Source organism: Ostrinia nubilalis, chromosome 14 (genome assembly GCF_963855985.1).
Source record: "Ostrinia nubilalis chromosome 14, ilOstNubi1.1, whole genome shotgun sequence".
In the NCBI taxonomy this organism is placed as follows: Eukaryota; Metazoa; Arthropoda; class Insecta; order Lepidoptera; family Crambidae; genus Ostrinia; species Ostrinia nubilalis.
The window spans coordinates 5,868,783-5,888,750 of record NC_087101.1 but is presented as its reverse complement, the minus strand read 5'-3'; the positions used below and the strand labels follow the sequence as shown (position 1 = coordinate 5,888,750).

The 19,968-nt window shown below is 36.6% G+C and overlaps 2 protein-coding genes across 2 annotated transcripts; both read left to right on the top strand.

Annotated features, from left to right (window-relative positions):
* The first annotated feature begins 16 nt into the window (after positions 1-16).
* LOC135078305 (fasciclin-2-like) lies at positions 17-6,528 on the top strand. Its single transcript, XM_063972904.1, has 8 exons — positions 17-97; positions 756-895; positions 1,188-1,282; positions 1,801-1,948; positions 2,381-2,588; positions 3,171-3,448; positions 4,381-4,522; positions 6,523-6,528. The coding sequence occupies exons 1-8, from the start codon at positions 17-19 to the stop codon at positions 6,526-6,528; spliced, it is 1,098 nt and encodes a 365-aa protein (XP_063828974.1).
* Positions 6,529-7,068: 540 nt separating this feature from the next.
* On the top strand, positions 7,069-9,850 carry LOC135078033 (uncharacterized). The gene is made up of 3 exons (XM_063972581.1): positions 7,069-7,226; positions 7,989-8,178; positions 8,686-9,850. Exons 1-3 carry the CDS (start codon positions 7,085-7,087, stop codon positions 8,798-8,800), a joined length of 447 nt encoding a protein of 148 aa, XP_063828651.1. The 5' UTR covers positions 7,069-7,084; the 3' UTR covers positions 8,801-9,850.
* Positions 9,851-19,968: the final 10,118 nt, after the last annotated feature.

The following is a 19,968-nucleotide window of genomic DNA, read 5'->3' as shown; positions in this document are numbered from 1 at the left end:
ATTATTGCTAGAAAGTATGCAGTCCCAAGACAGCGGCGTCTACGAGTGCGTGGCGCAGAGCAACGCGGGGGTCGTCTCCGAGACCATCGACATTCAGGTGGACAAAAACACCTTTTACAACTAAATATACAGTATTTTAGATTTTTTCTGCTCCAGACAGTTTGATTAGTACAGACAGTAATTAGGTACTACAGACAACTGTCAATAAGTACAACACAAACTACTTAGCTCATTCAGTTCAGCTAAAGCCTGGTCCGTGAGCACGTAGAATCCCGTCCAATGACCCCAAGCTACCTATCCCTTATGTTGCTGTCGCGCTCGCACACCTTATTACCTACCTAACCTTTTACTCGTAGCTAAATCAGTCAAACAATTTTATTAAAAGTACAAATCGCAATATACTTTTTGCAGATTCGATACTGTCGATGATAACAGTATGAGCGTTTAGAGTAGGCGCACACCGTTGATTTTAGTTGGCCGATAGTTGTGCCCGATTTTAAATCAATATGAAGAATCGGCCAAATCGAATCGGCGTAGTGTGCGCACTCCCATACATGCCCATACTGATCAACTGCCCGACTAAACTGTCGGTCGACGAAAAATCAACGGTGTGCGCCTACTCTTAGTTTGTAGACTTAGTAGGCCTCTCAACACATTTGCTCCTCTCGCTACTAACACAGGCTGTCAGAGACTTTATCAGGAACTGATGTAACTGGTCACTAACAAAATTACTAATTAGTTACATTTTGATTTAGGTTTTAGTCCCGCCAAGCATAACATCATTCGAGAATATAACCGCGAAGGAAGGCTCCATGGTGCAACTGGTGTGCAACGCCGAGGGCCGGCCCGCTCCAAACGTCTCCATCATATTCATCGACAATGATTTGGACTTGGTGTAAGTTTAAAAAAATACTTTACACGAAACAGCTTTTGCGACTTTTCCCGCGTTGATTGTCCAAAACTATTTATTTATTTTATAGCTAAAAGTACTTAGAAAATTTAATTTTAAAATTGATTCTATAGTCCCCAGAGATCACTTTCTATCAACAAACAAACTTACAAATTCGCAAAATTTTCCCTTTTTCTAAAACATTATAAATGATTCACACAAATAAAAATATTGCTTACAATTTTGTTAATTTAAGTAATTTTTCACTAACATTATGTGATTGGAAACTGTATTTCAGCGAATTAGACGATAACGACATAAAACAAAACTTGGAATTCATCAAAGTAAATAGATCTGACATGGGGGTCTACGCCTGCAATGCTACCAATAAAGGTACGTACCTATTCTTTATCCTACACACATAAAGTACTTAATTTTATTACATTCTACTACAGTACTCATGCTGAACAAATCTATTATGTTTTGGTTTCTGAAACAACTTTCATAGCAAAACTATTTTCATCTTAGTCGTTTTCGTGCCTTTTGAAGATAGTAAAGTGACTTCAAAAGTAAACAAATGTAGCAACTACAAAGTATAAAGTGAAGTGGTTCCTGAAATTTGGAATCGGACACCAGAGCTATAGCCTAAGTTGTTACATCCCACGCGATAGAAAAAGAACATCCTTTAACGTGTGGAATAACAATAAAGATTTGAATTGAAATAAAAGAAAAGTTTATCCAATTTTGCGCACCTATATACAGGGTGTTAGACATCTTTTTCATTTCCATCCAAGAGTAGAGCAAAGCTATTTGGATCAAATATGTAATTGCAAAATTAAAAAAAAAAAGAAAAAAAAACGTACTTCTAGTTATCTGTTAATACTTGAATCATTGAAAATTTTATATTTTAGTGGACTACGCGACAAGACTTATGTTTCTGTCAGTGGAATTTAAGCCGTATTTTAAGTCGGTGGCGGAAGTAGTGTGGGGCTGGAAAGGACACGAGGTCAACCTCAGTTGCGAGTATGAGAGCAACCCTCCGGCGGAGTTGTCTTGGAGGTATGGTCATGGTCATGGTTGAGAATCGGGTACTTGACACCACAGACAATGAACTTACTTTTTGTGAGCTGTCAAAACGCCACAGTCATCAATCCCATCAGGGCTAAATTGATATTTGTATTTAAAAAAATAAGTCTCATTTAGTACCTAAATGTTTGTTTAAGAATAATTGTTCCTGTAAGAAAATAGTTATATTAATTTGTGAGTAGTAGAATCAACCTTTTTTGTTTGAGTAAAAATTCACATCCTGTATACTTAAAAAAAACCTAAACGGGGCATGCTTTTTGTACATTTAGGCTGAGTTGCATCATCTTACTTTAACAAACTTCAGAAATCTGTTAAACTCTATACAAAATACACCGGTTATCTTTATAGTTACTATTATAGTTAGGTGGTGCAACTCAGCCCTAGAGTGTTTTCGTATACTTACAGATACGAAGGTAAAGGTGTATCAACGGCAGAACAAGTGCAAGTCAACAAGCTATTAAACGACATGGTTAGGGATACGTACATAAGATTCAACGTGTCTGCATATCCGTATCCATTCGGGGTGTACGAGTGCAAAGCCGCGAATGCATTGGGAGAGGACAAGAAGACGATCACTTTCAAGGAAGGATTTGTTCCGGGAAATATCAGTGATGTGAGGAATCATCATACTTACATACTGGGTATCCCAAAATTAACACGTCACACTGACATTGGAGATAGATACTATTAGTCTTGTTCGATGCGTCTTACGCCCGTTTTCACAATCATTACTATGAGGTCTCACAGTGCGCACAGGGATAAGAAACAATCACAGAGCTCTCTCTATTCAACGCTGTGCGTTCGATTTGCTGCTTCACTTAAGCAAGCATCGTTTGTGAATACGGGCGTTAGGCCCATTTACCCCCGATGTTAGTGTGACTTGCTAATTTTGGGACACCCTATGTAAAAAAACTTCTTTCTAAATTCATTTCTTGTACTCGTATCTATGTAATTTTAGATTATTAATTGATGATTTCGTTTCTAACGCATGCATTTCTACATTATTTAACTTTTTATTTCCCTCAATTAAGAAGAAATCTTTAAAAAGAGAATGGGCGAAAGTGGTCCAGGAACCAATAGAGATACGGGGATACTGTAGTGGTATAGAACCAGAATATTAACTCTAATATATTATTTTTTTCATTAACTTCAACTATAAACTCGTATTAGAAACTTACTCCTCACCACATTCCAGGCGGCAGTCCTCATTCGCAATCCGACATCAGTGACCTTCGACATCCGAGGCCCTGACACGGTCGAAGGGCCGGCCATACTCGGCTACACTGCTGAGTATGACACCGAATTCAATTCCAATGTCACTGACATCCACATGAACCGAACCTGGGCCATAGACAGGCCCTATACCATAGAGAATTTAGAGCCGAATACCACTTATGTGATAAGATTTGCGGCTCTGAACGAGGTTGGGCAAGGCCCGTGGACTGAGTACAAAACCTTCTACACGTTGGAACCGTAAGTGTTGTTTTGTTTGTAATTAGCTTCTGATAGACAATCGGTATGATAGTTTCGTAAGGTTTCCTACGATTCATTTTTTAAACTTTAAGAGTAGGTACTAGTACTTAATAATATTCTGTGGTACTACATAATAAATGTTGTGGTCAAGATACTTGTCTCCAACAGTTATTTCTCCGGTTCACTGTTTACTGACAATTTGTTTTTTTATATTTGAAGCATTTTTGTACTGTTGTATTTTTACAAGTTAGTTTATTTTTTTTTAAACTAAAATTTTATCAATATCAATTCCGCAGTTTTAACTTTAAAAAGTAACAAACATTAACTTATCCTCACTAGTATAAAACATAAGCTAGATAGGTATAACTCTACCGCAAGTTCTCTTTCAATATCCAGTCCAATACTAGCCACAAAATAGCAGTTCCCCGATATACTCACAGCACATTCGCGTCCTATTTCCCCGCCACAATGGTTGCAAAAAATCTAGAAAAACCGCCGCCAGCCTGTTAGTTTTAACAAAGCAACGTAACCTATTGAAAAAGTCCCTTTTGAAAACTGATAGAGAACTCGAGACACGTATAAAATACGAACTTACTCGTACCAACAATAATATTCCGCACTCTGAAAAATATTTTTTTTATTAAATTATTAAATAACGTAACGTTATTGTACTTTTTTTCACGGCTCCTCGGGAACTGTATATTTGATAAATATAATTCTGTTATGAATTATTTTTATGAATTACTTAGCACAAGCTCTTAAGAAACTAAGAACGTTCCTAAACGTTAGGCTAGGTCTAAGTACTTACCTATTACTGTAACAATTAATTTTTAAGTAGAAAACTATCCATATTATCTTTACATCCTTTTCTTCGCGTTTATCTTAATTTATCGTATTTAACTGATCTTAAGTAAGGTATAAAATTCTCACAGTTCCATCCCAAGCCCGCCGCAGTGGCAGACGGTGTCAGACGGCGAGCTAGTCAATATCACCTCTATGGACCAAACTACGTCTTGGAACCCAGCTGAAGGGAATGGCGCTGTGGTGGATTACTATACCGTAAGATATTGTCCGGTAAGTGCGACAAAGAAAAAAACATTCATTATTTACATCCTGAAAAAATTGTTTAACCTATTTATAAAACCGAAAGAATAGGACGCTTTCTAATAATAACAATAAAATGGTAGGTAACTACCTACATTAGGGTGTCCCTTATTTTTCAAAGTTTTAAATTTGTAACGCATAGGTCTTAGTTTTGTTTGTTTGCCTCTAAAACACTCGGAAATAAATTTTTACCTTATTTGGAGTACAATAACCCGTGCCGACTTGCATCGAAACATGTTGCGCGGCAGAAGCGGTGCGTATTCGCGGTATTTGTCATTTGTTCTCAATTAATCTCGTGATAAACACCTATTGTTTGACATTTAGAAGATGGCTGTGGAATTAAGAAGCAATAAAAAAAGTATTTTCTTAGTCGGGGACGTAAATTTATCAAATAATAGGCACAAATTTACCGTTAATCGTCAAGTTTTTGCAGTAGTTTTTAACATATTTTGCGAAGTTAATTAAATGTTATTGAAACCTCTAATCTCATCATTCGGGAGTGTATTATATTTTGGGAAAAGCTATAAATCCTACCAGAGCCTAACTGTGTAAAAAAAACTTATGTATCTTCACCATGCTTGGAGGGAGTTGCAAGAAAAATTATTTAAAAAAATCTAGATTTATAAGCGCCGCGGTGAGGAGGATTTAAAAACCAAGGCGTCCAGAGTGTTAAGGTGTAGACAAAAAGTTAGTTAAGAGAGTAGAAAGTGCAAGACAAAGAAAATTAAATAAATAAATAAATAAAAAATAGAGCAAATATGTTTCGGAGGTTTATCGTCATCTCTTACTACGCAAGATTCTATACAAACGCAAGGACATCACGACCAGCTTACCAGCTCTGAGGAAAGCCTTAAGGAACTCTTGACATCCACTTTCCAAAAGGTATATGAGAGTGTTGACAAATTGATTTCCAAAGCAGCCCTGAGCAAGTTTAGTCAACATCTTTGGTACTTCATATCAGAAGAAATTGCCGTTTTATCACTCTTTGATGATGAAGGTCATGAACAAACACCGTCAATATTGTAGTAAAAGTACAAAGAGAGAGTATGTATGATTCTGGGAAGAGATACATTCATCTGAAGAAGGTATGATTATTTCTATGGTAAATAGGACTTTGTACTAATTTTTTATCCTGTTTTTAATGAATTGATAATAATACTGCCTTATTTATTGTTGCTGGAAAACTATTGAGTGGTTTTGTGTCTGTCAAGAGTATAAATTTATTTTCTCGATTGAAAATTGATAATATTTTCCCCCTGAGACACATTTCTATATGAGATAAAGATGTTGCCTATTTAAAGGCAAAAAAGTGCTTCTTTAAGGGTAGTTAATGATACAGCTGAAAGAGCTATAAAGCTTATGCAAGATTTTCATGGTTTAATCACTGCAAAGGAAGAGCAAAAGCTTTTTTTGCTACGCACAGTGTAGCAAAAATCAGGCCAATATTCAGGAGCATGGAAATCTGTATCCGGAATGTAAAAAAGGGTCCCTCAAAAGTAAAATATATTGTCTGATCTGTAATGTTATCTTCTTTTTATAAATATTTTATAAAAAATAAATATTTTAATTGATTTAGCTACATAACGAAAGGGGTAAAACCAGCATTTTTCAAAATCTTCAGAGCTAAGTCGGCACGGGTTAATGTGGACGTAGGAAGATGAAATTTTGTATTTAAGTATGTCTGAGTAGTACGAAAAGAAATAGAGGGTATGCATTTCAATATCTAAAAAAAAAATTTTTTCGGCCATATAAGGGACACCCTAACCTACATACTCCCTTGATCAGAATTTATTATGAAATAATCATTTGATAATCTGCAGGTAGAAGTATGTACCTATATCAATCAGTATGGATATCAAGTACCTACTGGTTATAATTAAATTAATTAGAGCTTAATTGCTAGCGTCGTTAATAATCCATTGTACGCTACCAAAACCACTATTGAAACTAATTAAACCTTTACTATACAGTCATAATATATACATAATGTGTAAATTTAAATTAATATTAGATATCAAACCAATCAGATGGTCGAGTTTTGCGTTAGGACGTGTAAACTGAAAAGTGAATCTACAAGAATTTTTAGTTTCCACTTTGGAAACATTGAAACCTGATGAAACTGAATGCCAAAGTCTGCAAACTTAAGAGGCGTGTGTAAGACCCAGAAGACGGGTAGATAATTTGAATGTCATTTGTTTAAAATTACCAGGAGATAAAACTTGAGCTTTTTAAATAAAACTGTAAAAATTAAACTTCTATCATCTCTAAATACTTTACTGAAAACATTAAAAATATCAGATACCGTATGCGAAACTGTTTTCATTAAAATTTTCCATTTTTTTGATGTCTTATGAAGTATGTATAAAAGATTTTCAATCGCTTTTCATAATAATATCGAGACAGATCGCTCCTGTAAAGATCCTGACCTTTTGAATATGTGTAGTAATCTCTCTTCATATCGCAAAATAATTAACATTTTACTATATTAATCTCAACAAATTTTACTTTTAGGTGGATGACGAAGAGTCGTGTATGGAGGATATTATAGAACCCAACTCGGAATTGAAACTTAACAATAGATTATTGGAATTCAATACTACATATTCTATAGAAGTTATGGCACACAATTACATGGGTGATTCTGTTCCGGCTAATTTAACGGTATTAATGACAGGTGAGTTATCTTTGACGTAAGATTATGTATATTGATCTAAATGTATGTTTCTGGAAATGTGAGTCATACTAGCAAAATATTTAAATTTTACTAATATCATAAAGTCTAATATTACATAAACTTTCCTTATAGGGTTTAAAGTTAACAGTTGACTATCGAAGTTCACGTGAAAGTAATGTGTTTCGCGATTTTCCCTTTATTTTTGGTTACTTACTTTGTTTGTTACTTTGGTATTACTATGTTTATTTTAATGAGCGTTGTATAAACTTCAATATCCCAGAATGTTTGAAAGTCGATGTTCATGTTATCCAGTCAAACACACTCATTTTTCCTTAGGTAAAAAGTCTAACAGCTAAACTCAAAACTTACGTCTTTACATTCTGCGCACACATTTTCTGAGGCCGAGTTGCACCACCTTACATTAAGTTTTTTGTATGGAGTTTGACAAACTTTTGACATTTGTTATATTTTTTTTGTCGCGGAGGAAATACTTTGCGCCACCACTGCCGGGGGACAGGGTTATGTGTGGGACTCCCGGCGCCCTAAAAAGGGCGCTGCTCCGTCCTGAAAAGGACGGGGGATACCCACTAAAACCTCCACGGCGTTCCGTCATCGCCTGAGTGGGGGTGTCGCGAGTATCCGGTCGTAGCCTTAGACTTCCGCGACAGCATTTGTTATACTTAAAGATGGTAGAACATATAACCTCCTCCTTTTTTGAAGTCGGTTAAAAAGTCGTCCCAAATAATGCCATCTCCTTTTCAGTGGACCTCATCACAGCAGCGCCACTTCTCTCTGCCGGCGCCATAATCGGCATATCGGTGGTGATGGTGTTCGTCTGCCTGCTGTTCCTGGACCTACTCCTGCTGATGTGGCGGAAGCAGGGCATCATCGCCAGCTGCTGCATCAGGAAGAAGAAGAAGAAGAGCAAAGCGGACGAGGGCTTGCGAGTTCGGTAAGATCTATGTTTTATCGATTATGTCTGTGATCTTGCACTAATCGGTTAATGGGGATGTCTTTCTTAACATAATTTTTATACTTACAATTTTTATTGCGCATTGAATTACTTGCTTTAATATTTAATTCTCTTAATTGAACTTAAAAACAGAATGACCCTTTTACGGCATAACAGTAAAGGTGCTGTAACAATTAATTTATATCAAAATTTGAAAAGGTAAGGGATCTCTCAAGGGGCTGTAATGAGACCTCTCTGTCTTAAATTTTAATATAATTATGTTTAAAGTTTAATACACATTAATTATAAATATTACAGCCACAAAAGCATCTTTAGACGGCGGCATATTATGAAACTAAACACTCTTTATAGTGTAGTCGTAAAACAAAAATTACATTAATGTGCCGGCGATTACACTTTGTTTCAAACACTTCCGTTGCGCAAGTCCTTCAAGGAGCGAAAGAATCTGAACGTTTAAGATCTTTGTCCCAAGGCTATTGGTTTCAGCGACAAAAAGGGCCTTTTGAGAGACACCCGCGAAGCGGACGAGGCCGAAAGGCACAAAGAGTTCGAATACAACAAAACCACCGGGATCATCACGGGCCGACATTCCGCCGTTTAAATATAGATACAGTAATGATGGGAAATGGACTGCTGAATTATCCGCGTGCCTTTGATGCCATACTGCGAGTTTAGAAAGCCTACCGGTGGAAGTGTGCTTGTGATTATTTCCAATGTTATAACTTAAGATAAAAGATCAAATTCATGAAAATGTCAGCTCTAATACAACCTTATACTTGTAGCACACTTGTAGTGTTAAATCAAAAAATTTAAGCAACATGATGTGTGAAGTACGGACTGAAACACATCGCAATATTCAGGTTTGTACTTTGGCGTTGTTATTTAGATTTTTTTGTAAATGTTATAGATTTCAATTTGTATGTTCAGTTATTCAGTCAATTGACAGTGTATTTTTTCAGCAACGATCTTCTATTTGCAACATATTCATTAGATATGGTAGGATCTCATGACTACAGTAAATGACACTAGCTCTAAGATTTTAGTATTTGTAACACTGACCAACTTTGTAAAGTACCTACGTCATTAAATAATAATTTTATCCATATTGTAAATAGTTAAAATAACTCTTTACGTATACCTATCCAAGATAAGTTTTTATACATTTTTAACTTTTGTTTATCTAAACAAACGTTTAATAGTATTATTTATTTATTATTTAAAACTTTTTTGTTGTAATATTTATAACCTCCTATTTTATAATGTTATACAAAAAACTAAATCATACAGAAGGAAAAATATAATTAATAGATTTTACTTAGTAGGTAGATACCCAAGTATATTGTCTATATTTTTTTCCTAGATAATGTCTTGTGATAGCTTTTCATGTTTAATATAGCCAAAGATGCAAACATTTTTGAAGTGTTATTTAAAAAAGCCATAAGAAAACCACATATAATATAATTTATTATTAAGAAAAAATGCAGATAACTTACACTAATAAGTACGCATTTTGTATGAAAATCTATTTGAGCAAAAGTAATTTCGTTATTTATTTCACATTTTTAAAGACAACATTATTTCTTTAGCTTTCAATATTGGCTGTAAATAACACAAAGTAGTATTAATATAATAAAGTGATTAAGTATATGAATGTAGCGTTTTATTTCCCACGACTTTTAAAATAAATTAACGGATAAAAGCACTGAGACGGAAAATTTCGTGACTCCGCACTAAGAACACCTTGTTTACGTAACAACGTCCTCGCATAATTATTATATTCCTGCAAAAAAGGTATGTAGAGACAAAATACTCGTATGTAAACCCTTATGTAGTAAGTGATTAGACCCTAGCTAGCAATGACACATTATAGACTAAAAACGTATTAATCCTTCTAGGTATTCAACTACGAGTAAACTGAAAATACTCATTTCCATAGCAACAAAGAAGTTACTAAACCTAAATCACAAACGTCTCAAAAACACTGTATATTTTTCTCCTTTCGGAATCTACGTCGCATGAAAGTTAGTGAATTGTGTGTACACCTGTAGCCTTGATATTAAACCCGTTTGAAGTGCCACTCGCTGAAGTTTGTGATTCTTTCATAATATCGTATCTGCAAATATTGTATATCTAGCAGATGAAAGAACTCGCTGTAACATAAATACAGTGCAGTTATATCAGTATCATAATTTTCTACGAATGATATTTATGTATGGTTTCATATTAAATATTTTATGAGACATCACGATGTTCCCTCTTCGGTATTATTATTATTCCGGTATTTCTTTCATATACCTACAGGTTTACTTTGTGCGAGCTTGTGGAATTCCTTTCTCGTTAAGATTATGAAAATGATTCATATATTTTTTCATATTTCGCCAGCCCAGTTATATTTAACTACAGGAAATATTACTATTTATGTTTTTATCTAGATTATCTGTCTAACATTTTTAAAATCACTTTTTAGGGTTAAACGGTGAAACGGCGCTATGTAACGCAGTTTCATGTTAAGGAAATTCGTCTATCTACTAAATAACTCTACTCAGAGGTTTGGGTCAAAATTGGCTCTTTGTGGAATACACACTGTTACACACCCACATCCAATAAGTTGGTATTCAGCGACCCACTAAACCGAATCTCCATAGACGGATGATTAATAAAACAAGAAGCTCTACAAACATTAAACCAATTTTATTCTAAGCATGCAGAAAGAAATGATTTGATGCTCTTCATTCAAATGCAGACTACGTCGCGTTCTTTGATCGAGTTATGAATTCATCCACGGCGCCATGTTGTGACTCATCTCTGAGACGTGTCTCCTGTTGTCCAATTAGTTTACCCCCTTGTAGTCATAGATGATAAACTTTGTTTTCATGGAATCGTGACTCAAAATAGAACAACGCCAAAGAGAGGAAATGATATCATCCATTTTCGGTCCGAACTTTTTACGTGTTTTAGATGACATGTTTTTGGCTAGTCTGCAAAAAACTTTGCTGAAATGAATCAACTGTTTAACCTCTCGTATGCCGTGAACTGATCAGTCACACAATGGCTTTTGCATTGTTGCCTGGAATCTCGGCAAACAATCAGTTAATAGATGCGACTGTATCGAGTGTGAAGTAGTAGGTAAGTATGAAAAATGTCTAGAAACTTTAAATCGAGTATGACTTCAGCATCCCATTTCAAAAGTCGAATTGATACATGGCTGAAACATTCCAAAGATGGCAGTTGACACACATTTGATTACCCATTTTTAGATGTGCCTACACGAACTTTTCTGAATAAAAAAAACAATGGATAGGTTCTACAACTTTGGATCCTGTAGTTTTGTCGGAACTACCAGCCATTATTGGCACCTGCGGCCATTCAGTCGAAGCCTATAAATCCGCCGAATGGCTGTTCCACGTGGGAAGTGCCACTTGCGCCGCATTCCTCACGGCAGGGAGGCATTGGTAGGTTAACTAGCTGCCGACAGTCCGACACGTCATAGGGTCCTTTACGATGAACTCAGCTATTAACGTCTTCGTCGTTAAAATCACATAATGGGCAATTCAAACAGGTGTAATTCGTTGTGGTTCCATAATTCAAAGGTATTTTTGATAGTTCATATGTGAGCAGTTTTGGAACAACAATAACACCCGTATTCACAAACGATACTTGCATAAGTGAAGCAGCAAATCGAACGCACAGCGTTGAATAGATAGATAGCTCTGTGATTGGTTCATGTGTGACCCATGTGCGTCCACGCGCACTTTGAGAAATCATAGTAATGTTTGTGAATACGGGCATGAGCAAGGTAAGTAGTCATCACATGACTTTTTTTCATAATGCAACCCAGAAAAAGAGAGTAGGTGTTGCACTAAAGCTTAGTACTTCGGTACTTCATTAAATATGGATTGTTTACAAAACCAGGTAAGTATGGCATACCAACACAATAGGACTATAGAGCAATCTCTACTTGAGAATTCTTTCACAGGTTTTTAATGAATCCGAATGGGCTCAAAAGGCATTCCGAATTTTACGAGTCGGAATTTTATTTGTCCGACCATCTCTTTGCTTGGAATGCTTTTTTCACCATAAATCACTGGGGAGGTGCGGTGCACACTAATTACTGGAGGTGTCCTTTCCTCGAATAAATTATGGTTTCAACACTTTAATTAAAATGACTGATTTATTTACTTTCATGTCTTCAGCGAAATGAAAGTAATGTTCCGCCGAAACACGTCTGTCAGAGTTAATTTGGAAAGACGATGCTAACATAAACAATATACGTAATAAAATACGTTCTGTTTACGAAATAATATAGCGTGAGGAAAATAATATTTCAACATTTCCAACACATGGAATATTATGAAATTGAAAAGTAATCTCCCTAGTATGCTACCTAAATAATATTAGGTAAGTACCTATCTGAAAATATACTTTAAGCAAGCAATAAGCATTTTATATTATAACTACATAATATTAACACTGGCATAGACTAAAATTAAAAAACTAAACCTTCCTGTTTTAAAGCGCGTTGCTTTCCTCTAAAGTTCACCTAAGTCTACATCTAAATTAGCAAACCTATTCCTAATTCTATTCCTTTGTTCAAACATGCTAGCAAAAGCTGCTCTTTAGTAATGAGAAAATTAAATTCGCTTTGTTTTAAGTGTAGTTTCAAAGCAGTAAGTCCGGCGTTGCGTTTAGCAGGATTGGGACCACGACTGCACAATATTGTTCAATTTTGATACTGGACAATTAGAGTGTGGGGCTTGGAGCTTTGTAATAAGAATCATTGTTGGTTCTCGGGTTGTGCTGTCAAAAACAAGGAAACCGACGGATAGCGCGGTACTGTTTGAGTTCGGTTGGCGAATAGTTACAAATGCTTTGACAAAACAAAACGGGGTCTAGAACATTCTAAACACGCTTGCGGATGGTGAATAGCCTCGTTAAACACTGGACAGGGCCGCGGGGACGCCGCATTAGATTATACTGGAAATGTATGGAAGTTTGCGTGCACACAGTGTGAATAATACGATTCGTAGTCGTGCATCATAATTTATGCGAGGACGTACCAATTCGATGAAATGCAACCTAAATTAACTCAATTTGACAATTGGCCTAGCCGAATAAACTCTGCAATGCCACTATTTTCGCTTTAACCATCTTTGAAGGATGAGAACCGTTTATTTTGTAAGCCTTGAAACAACAACAAACTTTTCATACATCAGGTAAAAGCAATAACAACTATATAGGGTGTTAGGTAAATGGGTATATGAGCCGACACTAGCCCATGTTAATATGGTCATATACAGGGTGTAACAGGGGGGGTAGATCATCGTAAGTCAAACGATGGGGGACTTCAATACCTATCGATATAACCCCCATGTATGTTCCGCGATTTTCAATGGTTCCAAAGTTATTGAGATTTTTGTGAAATTTAAGTAAAAAGCCGGAAAAGTCTTCACTGTAGCTTAACTTGTTGTTTTGTGGAATTAGTCACCAGAAACGACAACAAGATTTGATTGCACATTTTATGGTCATATTCAGTACCTACTTAATATTTATACGAAAAAGTAACCAATATATAAAATAACATTTTGAAATCAAATTCGTTCAGGATGCAACGACATGTCTGCGAAAAGTTTACTTGTAACATAGAGAGACACTTTCGACATCTATTGAAACATACATCTGCGTCCGCAACAAGCCGCAAACGTCAAACTACGCCTCAGAAGCGACGGCTGAGCGAACACTATAGCTGCACCGCTGACGTCAACTTTTCTTGGCTCAACTCGTCCCAGTTTTTCACTGAATTTTTCCAGCAAATGCGAGTTTAACCGGCTTACGCGCAGTTCTCGATGGATTTGCATTCGGCGATGATTGGATTATGAATGAAGGTTTCTTTTTTAAAACTTGGTTTGAGAGGTATTTTATTAGCATTTTCTGATTAGGTTGTTAAATCTTTTTAAAAAGCATTGAGTTTAATTTTGTTTTGAAAACTAACGTCCTCGTAGTCTGGTTTTAATTGGAATAGTAGGAACTTATAGGCTACAATCGTGGTCTATTAGTATTGATATCCTATGAAGGTGTATGCGTAAACGGTGTGTTTGCATAAATAAAATATTTGTATTTGATATCCTATGTGCAACCGTGGAGTGAGAAAGGCTGAAGATTTTTCATACATGGATTGGATACTATTGGAAACCTTATCGTGCATGCGCGGTCAAATATCTACAAGAAAATTGAATATAGAAAACGAATCCACATATCGCTGCTATGAATATCACATCAACATGCACTTGTACAATTCACAGAGCCATTCAGTGAATAGAGATGGCGCCGCGATATATCGCGTTCGCTCATGGCCCTCCAATATCCGCGCCACGTGACTTGCAATATCCGGCTGGATCTTATTGTGTCCCACTTACGGCTCTAAGAGATCCCGATCAGATCTGACTCGAGGAATGGCAAATGTGAGAAACCAGACAGCACCTAGTGCTATTTAGTAACAATACAACACCAATTTTGTAACATCAGCTTTTGACAACTGAAAAGAATAGAGATGCAGTAAAGTTGCCTTAAACACAACTGGTCCGAAGTTCGATTCCTAATTGGCTCAAAGGAAACGTCTAGGTTTTTAGAAGTTTTCTAATAGCACCTTACTAATATTATTAATAGCATCTATGGGTCTTACTACAAAAGAACTCGCTTTGTGATCCTGTCAGTTTTTATATCGTCTGTATGTTTAATATAAACTTGTATTGGTAAAATTGTCTAGTACCCATAGTACAAGCTTTGCTTAGTTGGTAAAATGTGCAAGGATCTTTATGAATCTGCTTGTAAACACAGCTGTAGCAACACAGCTGAAACGTCAAGCTGCAAGTACTTACAGGTCTTACTATGATGCCTACTCATATTAGTACATACAATATCGCATTTGACTGCAGTAAAACACTGTTGAGTGAACATACATTCAACGTACGGACAGGAAATCCGAATCACGTAGCAGCACTGGGCGCGACGTATGCGGTGTACGTGCGCTGGCTCGACTCCCGCGCACCTAATATCTTACGATTAATTACACTCGACACCTCGCCTACTGCACTGCTGAGAAATGTACTGTGGGCTGAGTGTAAGTGTACATAAAATTAGAGTAAAAATTGTATGAAAATTTTAGTTCTTCAACGTTTCCGCTAGGGGCGCTGTACAATCCGTCATACATTTAATGTCCGTCATAATTTTTTAATAAAATTGTAATAAATTGACATTAAATCAGTGACTCAGTGAGGACGTTTGATGTAAACTCTAACTGAGCCCTCTGGATTGATACCTGAAAAGTGTTTAGTAGTTCAGACGTCAGATCTATTTCAACAGTAAGTACCAAGTAATGCTTAATTGACAAGGCAACACTGTAAGAACAGACAACGGCACATCAAAGTCAAAGTCGGCCGATAGCTGGGTCTAAATGACAAATGACAATTTAAGCCAGATTTCAACTATGGGATGTAACTTTTATTAATAAGGGGGTAGAAGTTACAAGTGGTAGGACTTGTAACTTGTAGAATTCTTTTTAATGATAAAGGTTCGTGGAAACTTACCAAACACGAAAAGAAATGAAAAAGGTTGCAAAGTGCCTAATTGAAAATAATATTTCTGGTCGAGATTCGTCGAGTCCGAAGCAAGTTTAAATTGAGCGGTTCAATTAGGATCCTTGTCCGTAGAAAGAAATTACGAAGAGAAAACTTTCCCGAAACTTCGGCGAAATCATCCGTAATGACTCTTCTTATAAAACTGTTTCTACAGATTTTCTCTTAAGGCTCAAAATTATTTACCTTTCAATTTGTTTTATCGAGAATTCAATTTGCTAATTGGTCTTATTATGGCGTTTGAATGAATTGTGTCTGTCGTCGGCAAATTGCATTATTCATCATTTCACAAACGACTAAGTTTGCAAAAGTTCGCTGATTTAAATTAAAAAGTGAATTGTAAATGAGCTTTCATAAGTACTCATGAAACGCAGCTAACGATTCGAAAGCTACACAAAACTTGAGAAATTGTATTTTCAAATAAGATCCTAAAGGAAAATCTTATCAGTTAAATACGAGACTGATTGCAAAGCTAACATAAGGCCTAAACACCGCGTACTTAATTACCAAAAACTCGCATGTAAGAGTATAGGTATTGTTAACGTAATCTAAAGAAATAAATGGACTTCAAGATCATTGTAGTACTACACTAACGCCTCTTGCCAATAGCTACGTAACTAAGTCCAGCTAATTAATCCATTAATCCACTATCAACGACCTAAATCTTGTTACAATCATTGCAGTTCCAGGCGCTCGTTCCAGCTCTCGTTACGTCACCGGCTTTCCAACAAAACGCTACGACAGAAACCTGGAGGATGTTAGTTAGTATTAGCACTAAATAGTCAAAACAGATCAGTATAATATTATATTTTGTAGCTCGGAACACGTCATGCACGATAATGTCATAGGTAAATTAATATCAACTCAAATTCAAATCAAAATACTTAGCTAATGAATTCAGTCACGAAGTTACATAGGAATCCACCCTTTTAGTTTATGAGAACGTCAAACCTGACTTAGCTAGCTAGTATGAAAATTCTATACATTTGGGTTATGAACTTATGACTTAATAGTTTATGATAGACCTTGATCTTTTTATCGAAATTATGTTTGTGTTTATTACATCTCGCTTTGGTGGTATTTGATATCCACCGGAAACGTGGTTGATTTGTTACTGGACATCAACTACCTGTCTATATTACACTAGATCGCTTTCATTGACGGTTAGTAGGCTAGTTATTTTTAAGACTTGTCGTGGTAAAGACGAGAGGTGACATTAATAATAATGATGTTTTTTGGAATAGCCTTACTAAAGTATAATAATATTTAATCAGAATAGCATAAATAAAGTTGTTGTCACCTTTGCTATGAGTTATCATACTTATTTGTTTTTGCTGCGGTGTTATCCACGCTTAATTCATTCGACCGGATTCGTTTCCAAGCGGATAGTTAATTCGAGTCCAAGATAGAAAACCGGTGGGATTGAAAATTTATCAAAGAACCCCACATCGCGCCATTTGTCTGCGGCGAGCGGTGCAGTTAGTTCGAACTGATTCAGGTAATTTCTTTTTATCAACAAACCCGGACCAAGTATCGTTATGTTAAATGTACATTTTACTTTCATAATTAGTTATTCATTTATCATCATCATCATCATCATCATTTCAGCCACAGGACGTCCACTGCTGAACATAGGCCTGCCCCAATGACTTCCACATCGCACGGTTGGTAGCGGCCTGCATCCGGCCGACGGATTAGCAAGCTGAAGTGGCAGTGGGCAGGGCACATAGTAGGTACGCAGAACTGACAGCCGATGGGGCAGCAAGATTCTGGAATGGAGGCCGCGTATCGGAAAACGCAGCGTGGGACGTCCACCCACAAGGTGGACCGACGACCTGATAAAGGTAGCAGGAAGGCACTGGATGCAGCTATTCATTCCGTTATTATAATACATGATTAAATAAATTAAATAAAGATGCTAATAAATCACTTGAATTTGTTATTCATTGTTTTGGCTGGGACAGAAAAGTTATCGAGTGGCGAAGACGTAGTACCGAGTGTCTGCAGGCCTCCCACTAGGCCCTAGTGGGACACTGGGCACCTAGTTAGTGACTAGGTGGACCGACGATCTGGTGAATGCCGCGGGAAGTAAATACCTTAATGTGGGTATCACAGGACCGGTCATTGTGGAAATCCTTGGGGGATAGCTTTGTCCAGCAAAGGACGACATTTGGATGAAACGATTGATGTTTTGCATGCGTATCTCGATCATTAGATAAGATCGTTCCTCCTTCATATGGGCACTGGCTGTTCCCGCGACTCCGTACGCGTGAAAATAGTTTGAATAATATTTCCCGTTTTTGCAACATTTTTCTTTACGGAGGCGGCTGAGCACGCCCCTAATGGTAATAGGGTAATTTTATATAGCCTTCCTCGATAAATAGGATCAGAAGTTCCTGCGATTAGTGCGTTCAACCAAACTATTTCACATATTGTGTCCATTCTAGCGAAATGAAGAAGCAGTTCGTAGTCAACGTGCCAACATCGTTAATGGGGTGGGACGAACGTGCTTAAGATAGCTTTAAACTGATTAATACAGCCTTTCCACTTGGCTTCGCCCGCGGGGTTACACTTCGTCGCAGAATCCCTAACAGACCTGTAAAAACCTGTTTGCTTAAGTAACCAGAACTGGCTGTACATACATTCTATATTTTGATAGCTATATTTGAATATGACCTTTGTACTGTTTATTTATATCTGTCACTTCTCTTCTCTCTCTCTAAAAATACACGGTCTATCTCTCATCACTCTCTTCTTTTTCTTTAAATCTTAATTCTATCAGCACTCTGCACTTCTACTAGTGTTTCTAGTTCCTAGAGTTCCTAGAAGAGCTCTCTTCGGGAACTGAATATTTTCCTGAAACAAAAAGGTTCATGTCATTTGAAAGGGTTAATCACCAGTGCATCAGATTATTTTATTAATTTTATATTACTTATTAAAACTTCTAAGTAAACACTTCTTGTGGTGTTTGATCTTTGATCTGAGTCCTATTTTTAGAGCTGAAAAATAACTTGCCTGTAACATGTTTAAACTTTAACTTTTGACCTTACCAGAGTTAAGCTGATCGTGATAATTCCATAACGTCTAAGTAGGTACCGGTGCCTCCCCACATAGGTATAGCACTGAAAAAGCAACCTCATCTCAAACCTACAGAAATCCCCTTGATATAAAATTAGGTAATATTATAACCAAATATTCAAGATTAAATAAAACAAACGAATGTCTCCGCGCAGTAATAAATTCGGTTATACTTATTAAGAACCCTTCTCCTCCGTAGCCTATTACCTAAACGGATAACACCTTCATAACAATTCATAATACGGAGTGTATCATGAGATTTTCACATTAGGCTCACTTCGCAGCTCAAAGAGAACAGCCAGTTGAAATAAGTTGTTGTGTCTTTGTTTCGATTATATGGCCAGTTTTTAAAGAGACTACGAGTAATAAGGAGAAACTCTTAATTGTACAGGTATGTATTTAAACTACATAAATAAAACCCATCATCTCGCGGTTAAACTCACGTCGACGCAACATGACATGATACATAACATTTGTATCTCTTTCGGATAGTCAGTCTTTACTCCGAACTAAAATGTTCGTAAAGATTTTCATTAAGATCGACAAAACTGCAGCGAGCTGTGGTATTTGGATCACAATCACTTAGGCTGAGTTGCACCACCTAACTTTGACCGTAACTATAACGATAACCGGTGTTTTTTGTATGGAGTTTGACAGATTTTTGACGTTTGTCAAAGTTAAAGTAAGATGATGCAACTAAGCCTTAATGACGCAGCGTGAATTTAACATTCATTTTGAACTGGCTGCTCTATCTGCCGTAGTGTTGGCCCTACGCGCTTCGGGTGTTCATACATAAAATATGTGGCGAAATAATATTTATTCAAATTACTGTTCCCTCGAGCATGTACCTTTTTCACAGATGATCATTTGCATAGCGGGGGTTCGGATGCTACATCGACGTGTTTGCATAAGATATGCCTACTAGAATTGGAATCATAATTGGACATTCCGGTTGGAAAAATATTTTCGTTTCTGGTTATTTTCGGCAAATAGTAGAGTAACAATATTCGCGTTATGGTTATTTCAATAAAAATCTCTACTCGGGTAACATGCCCCTAAT